General features: G+C 39.4%; 1 protein-coding gene across 2 annotated transcripts; it reads left to right on the top strand.

Annotated features, from left to right (window-relative positions):
* Positions 1-1,503: 1,503 nt before the first annotated feature.
* CCL20 (C-C motif chemokine ligand 20) lies at positions 1,504-4,681 on the top strand. Of its 2 annotated transcripts, none has more exons than XM_065927623.1 (4): positions 1,504-1,662; positions 2,814-2,925; positions 3,638-3,715; positions 4,197-4,681. In XM_065927623.1, the coding sequence occupies exons 1-4, from the start codon at positions 1,584-1,586 to the stop codon at positions 4,216-4,218; spliced, it is 291 nt and encodes a 96-aa protein (XP_065783695.1). In that variant the 5' UTR covers positions 1,504-1,583; the 3' UTR covers positions 4,219-4,681. The 2 variants fall into 2 exon arrangements, with proteins under 2 accessions (XP_065783695.1, XP_065783694.1); XM_065927622.1 differs by having other exon boundaries at positions 1,505-1,662; positions 2,811-2,925.
* Positions 4,682-6,209: the final 1,528 nt, after the last annotated feature.

The following is a 6,209-nucleotide window of genomic DNA, read 5'->3' as shown; positions in this document are numbered from 1 at the left end:
TGATGACCCTTCTGACCAGTGTAAGGTTATAACTCATTGTAGTTTTGACTTGCATTTCTTTAATGAAGAGCGATGTTGAGCATCTTTTCATATGTTTATTAGCCATCTGTGTGTCTTCTTTGGAGAAATGTCTGTTTCGGTCTTTTGCCCACTTTTTGATTTGGTTGTTTGTTTTTCTGGTGTTGAGTTGTATGAGCTGCTTGTATATGTTGGAAATTAATCTTTTGTCAGTTGTTTCATTTGCTATTATTTTTTCCCATTCTGAGGGTTGTCTTTTCACCTTGTTTATAATTTTCTTTGTTGTGCAAAAACTTTTAAGTTTAATTGATTCCCATTTGTTTATTTTTGTTTTTATCTTTGTTACTGTGGGAGGTGGGTTGTAGAGGATCTTGCTGTGATTTGTGTTATTTCTTTATAGTCATATCCTTCCTACAAACCCATTACCTAGTTTACAATGATATTATTCCTAGTGGAGAGTTCTTATATTGTCATAAGTTAGGTATTCATACCACATTATCATTATCACTGTAATTTGACCTTTGTTTTGTTGATTATTCTCTTCTGATAGGCTCCCCCCACTTTTTTTTTTTTCTTCTGAGGCTTTGTATTGAGTTACGCAACCACATTGGCATGAAGGGTTAAGGGAAGAGGGGATCTCACTTTCTGAGCTGCAGTATTGATTAGAATCACATTAATGTAGATATAGAAGACTGAACCTGAAACTAAATGAAGCCAAAGCTTGAGTCTTACTTAAGAGCTGGTATTTTCCACTACTGGTGGCTCAGCAGTAAAGAATGTCAATGCAGGAGATGTGGGTTTGATCCTTGGGTCAGGAAGATCCCCTGGAGAAGGGAATGAAAACCCACTCCAATATTCTTACCTGGGAAATGTCATGGACTGAGGAACCTGGCGGGCTGCAGTCCATGGGGTTGCGAAGAGTTGGACACAACTTAGAGACCAAACAGCAACAGCAAATTTTCCACTAAAACTGGAAACACTAATATAAATTGTTGTATTACCAGCTCTGAATAGTAGCTTAGAAATTCAAAAGCTTTGGTGACAGTTGAGCACCAATGATGAAGCCATAAATGCTTTGGTGTCCCACCTTGTCCTCTCCCTCCCCAGTTGCCTCTGGAAAGCTCAGAGTGTAGCAGTAGGAGTTCTGGAATGTTCCTAAGTGGGGCTGACCTTTGTACCACTGTTAATCCTTGTCCTCTCTTCTCAGAGACAAGAGATTAATTTAAAACTGATACCTCTTCTGGGACACAGGGCAAAGCTACTTTTCCTTCTTTGCAAATTCAAAGGATTTTCCCTGTCTCAGCCTTCCCTCCCCCTCCATCCTGACCTCACACCTTCCCGACATTAGGGAAAGGCAGGAAGTTTTCCCTGTGGTTTTTCTTTGTGACGACATGCTGGGGCGGGGTAATCAATGGGGAAAACCCCATGTGAGAACACGCCTTCTATGTACATTCCCAATATTTGCTATAAGTAGGGCCATCCCAGGCCCAGGCTGCTATCAAACATCACAGCACTCCCGAGGCACTGGGTACCCAGCACTGAGACATCTATTCCTCGAGTTGAAAATGATGTGCAGTAGCAAGAGTTTGCTCCTGGCTGCTTTGATGTCAGTGCTGTTGCTCCACCTCTGCAGCAAGTCAGAAGGTAAGTGTTGTTCTTTCTGCCAGCTCAGGAGGAAGAACTCTTCATTTTCCTCTAAGACTTGAGCTCATCTAGGGGTGTCCTAGGGGAATGGAAACCTGTTAGAAAATCTTCTAAAGGAAGTGATGGGGGTTGTCATCTCACTGGCTAATGGAAGAGGGAACAGTTACTGCTGCCTATCAGGCTTTTTTCTCTGCTGTCAATCTCAGCAGATTCTTTTCCAGAATGGGCTCTAGGGACCACCGAGATTCAGAGAAAGGCCAAAGTGTTATTTCTGGGAGTGATGGAAATTGTGTAACACTACCAGTGAATGGGGTCACTTTGAAATGTAAGCAGCACTCTCATTTCCCCAACTTTCTCACCTCTCAACTAAATAGCTTTGCCAAAGTTCAAAACTGATCCTGTAGGGGTGAATTATGACGCCTAACTTCATCATTGCAAGGCCTTGGGACATCACTTGCCAACTCTGTGATTCTAATTATCCCTCACGGCTGGTTAGAGATACAGCAGGTTATAATTTAACTTGGAGGAGTGTCCAGGAATTGCTTTATTGCTATAAGAGGACATCACTTTTATCAATAGGTGCATTCCTGAAAATACAAGTGTTGAACTTTTATGAACAAAATTAAAAATTCTCATTAACTAATATTACCATTTCAAAAGTCTTTAATTGTAGCTCATATTAGCAGCTCCTATAAGCCACATTTTCCTTTGTACCTTCTTGTCTTTTCCCTGCTCTCAATGTTCAGAAGCCAAGATAATAGATTAAAAATCTGCCAATTTCTTTTCTGAATTTAAAAGACTATTTATAAGGGTTTCTTCCAATAGGAGGTATTTATATTTTTGAGTGATTATAGTGAACTGAAATAAAGCACTGTTAGTTTGTGTTTATTACTAAAGCTATTCCTTGGTGAAAAGTCATATGCTTCTATATTGTATTGCTGAACCAAAATTTCCCAGCACACAAACTAATATTTTTAGGGGAACTGAAAATATTTTTAGGGTCTCAAAGACATTGGAACTGTTCCCTTAAATAGTTAATTTGCCATATAAATTGGGTTCTAGGTTTTCCACAATTTCAAGTAGTTTTGTGATACCTACCACTGAATAAATTAATTCATGTGGACTCAATACCTTTCATTTCTTTTTAGCAGCAAGCAGCTTTGACTGCTGTCTCCGATATACAGAAAAAATACTTCACCCCAGTTTTCTTGTGGGCTTCACACAGCAGCTGGCCAATGAAGCCTGTGACATCAATGCAGTCATGTAAGTTACTAAGGGATTCTAATTCATTTTTATCAGGAGTACATGGGAATTTCAGGTAGAAAAAGCTTTTGCCTTTTTGGAGTTTCATTCAGAAATTACTGATGTGGCAAAGATAACTTTGTGTTAAGAGTACATATATCTTCAAAGTTCACTTTAAATAGGACTGAAATAAGGCAAAAGTTTAGTTTATAAAATGTGAACATAGTTGAGGGCAAAATCACCTTTGAAGATAAATTTATAAACTAAGATGCTATCTTAGGAAAATAGGGAAGACATAAACTTTGAAATTTGCATCTTTTGCCAGAAAGTGGTTGCAGCTCTAAGTAAAAACTGAGAGTAGTTATACCACCACATATAATATTCTTGATGTATCTAAGATATTATATTTGAAACGATGTGAGTTATAGATCAGACATATCCATATGTCATGTAACCACCACCAACAAAATTAGATAATTCTGGGACTTTATCTTCTTATTATAGCACAATCATTCATTAAATTGCAGAGAAAGTTAGGGAGAATCACTTTCATTTCTTGCATCAAGCTTTATCAGAAGCTTTATTTTTTCATTTTGTTTCACCTCTGAAACAAATGAATTGTTTAGAGTGTAGAGCAATCAGTTGGAGTATGAAATTTCTATTGTATGTTCTGTGAAAAAAAATTAAAACTTCTTGAAACATAAATCAAATTGTCTGATTTTTTTTTTTTCAGCTTTTATACCAGGAGAAAACTGGCTGTGTGTGCAGATCCAAAGAAGAAGTGGGTGAAACAGGCTGTGCATATGCTCAGGTAAGAAACCTTTACAGTCCATCAGCCTCGCTCCAGATGTTTGGGGTTAGTGTTGTTAGAGTGGTGGATCACAGGCTTGCTCGGAGGCTTTAGCCTAAGTGCCATGGCAATTTTAAAGGGTAATTTGAATGGGGCCAATTGGCGCCAGTGGTAAAGAATTCGCCTTCCAATGAAGGAGACACAAGTAGATTTCATGGATGATAGCAGAGTGACATTTTATCAATGGACAGAATCATTTCACACCAGGGTGTCAGACACTCATTATGAAGACACAGTGTTTACATTCTGCTTCTGCCCTTGGCTAACTGGCTTATGTTGGGCAGGGTCATCCTCTCTGAACCCTGATTTCCTCATAGTGCCTCTGAGCTGCTTGGTATCCTGAAATGAGACTAGGGAGTGTGGGTCAATCTGCAGGCACAAAACACGTTCCCACCTGCCTGTCACCCTATCTTTGCTGATCTTTTTCTCTTTCTCTTTGCAGTCAAAGAGTCAAGAGGATGTAAAAATGGATGCTCCCTGGAATGGAATTGGGCACAGCCCAAGAACAAAAGGAACCTGGCTGAGTTGACAGCTTCACTTATGCCTTGTTGAGGGCTCAAAGCTTATCTGATTTGTGTCTCATTGGACTTGTCTCATTTGTCCAATTAGTGAAGTTGATTCATATTGCATCATAGTTTGCTTTGTTAAGCATCATGTTATATTCTATTTTATGTTATGTTATTTATATGTCTGTTTTTTGTGTGTGTTTTGCTATTTAATACTAGTTTCCATAAGCTATTCGGTTTAGAATGAGATATACAGTTATGCTTGAAGGAATAAGATATGTGGATTTTCTTGAGCAGAAGGCTATTTTAAAAAGACATTTAACACTCTTGTTTGTATAGCTTTGTTTCCTAAATTGCTGTAATTACTTTGCAAAAGACAAAAATGATGAGAAGAATAAAAATTGAAAATAAAAGAACTAAACACTGTTTGTTGATTGAGTTAAATAGCATTAAGATGTATATTAAAAATATTTAAAGGTTTAGTAAATATGAAAATGCCCTGCAGTGCTTTTCTTTTAATTAAATAAAAATTTTTAAATTTACTTTTGGCTGCGATGCGGCCTCATTGCTGCACGAGGGGCTTTTCTCTAGTTGTGGTGTGTGGGGACTACTCTCTAGTTGTGGTGTTCTTCTCATTGTGGTGGCTTCTCTTGCTTTGGAGCATGGGCTCTAGAGTGCAGATTCAGTAGTTGTGGAACACCAGCTTAGTTGCATCATGGCATGTGGGATCTTCCTGGACCAGAGAGTAAACCCACGTCCTCTGCATTGGCAGCTGGATTCTTAACCACTGGACCACCAAGGAAGTCCTGCTCTGAAACTCATATTTCCCATTTATTTCTTTGCCTAGCTGTTCTATTTTTGGAGTAGGAAATGACAACCCATTCCAGTATTCTTGCCTGGGAAATCCCATGGACAGAGGAGTCTGGCGGGCTAAAGTCCATGGGGTCGCAAAGAGTTGGACACGGCTGAGTGACTAAGCATGCATGGTTGTTCTCTTTGTCTTTATCTCTTGTGGTCCTGGTTCATTTGATATGAATTATAATGGAAAGATTTTTTGATTCTATTTTAAAATTCAAAGTCATTTAAACCATAATTTAGAAAGATTCCATATCTGCGACATAGTTCAATGTTTCTTGAAATAAAAAAAGTATGCCTATCTATTTTGTGACTGCAGAGACACAGTGACCATTTAGAAACCACTGAGTCCATCCATCTGTCACCAGCAGGGTCCAAAGAATGGGCATCTCAGCAGAGGTTTCACTACTTCACAAGTCCTCCTGAGTCACCTTTAAGCACTTGCCAAAAAGCAAATGACTATACAGTGGGTTTTGAAAAACTCATTGCTTCACTAACCAAAGGAGAGACAACGAGAGTGTGAAACCTAGCAAGAACTCAGAAATAGGGCAAAAAGGCCCTGGACTAGGGTAGCTATTGTCACAACAGTCATTCACTTAAGCTCACAGAGTGCCTGACAGCACTCTGGCTGGACAGTCAGCTTCAGATGCCAAAGGCCGTGAAGGATTAGTGCAGGCAGGCATGCTGATCATAGGAGTTAAAATCCAGACGCACACATCCATAAAATGGGCAATGACAGGTCACTTGGTATAGAGCCAAAAGCTGTGACTCAGTAGGATCTGAAGGCAGCTCTGTGCCCACAGGTATTAACATTGAATCATCAGGGAAAGTATGCTCAGTTTCCTGTGTGTATTCATCCAACATGGGTTAGTACTCTTATGAGCCAGGCACTGAGCCAAGTGAAGCTGGAGATACCAAGAGATTAAATTATGACTTGGTGCTTTCTCTTCTAGATAATTAGGGCCAAGCAGTGTGGGGAGAGGGAGGGAACCACTAGAAAAGCAGCTGTTACAACACGGGGTGGTAAGCATCTGGGTAAAGGAAGTTGTGAAAGGCTGTAGGGCATTATTAGTGAGGGTTTCCAGAAGAAAGAA

The sequence above is a fragment of the Muntiacus reevesi genome, chromosome 3 (genome assembly GCF_963930625.1).
Source record: "Muntiacus reevesi chromosome 3, mMunRee1.1, whole genome shotgun sequence".
NCBI classification, from domain to species: Eukaryota; Metazoa; Chordata; class Mammalia; order Artiodactyla; family Cervidae; genus Muntiacus; species Muntiacus reevesi.
This window is presented reverse-complemented; position numbering and strand designations above follow the sequence as displayed.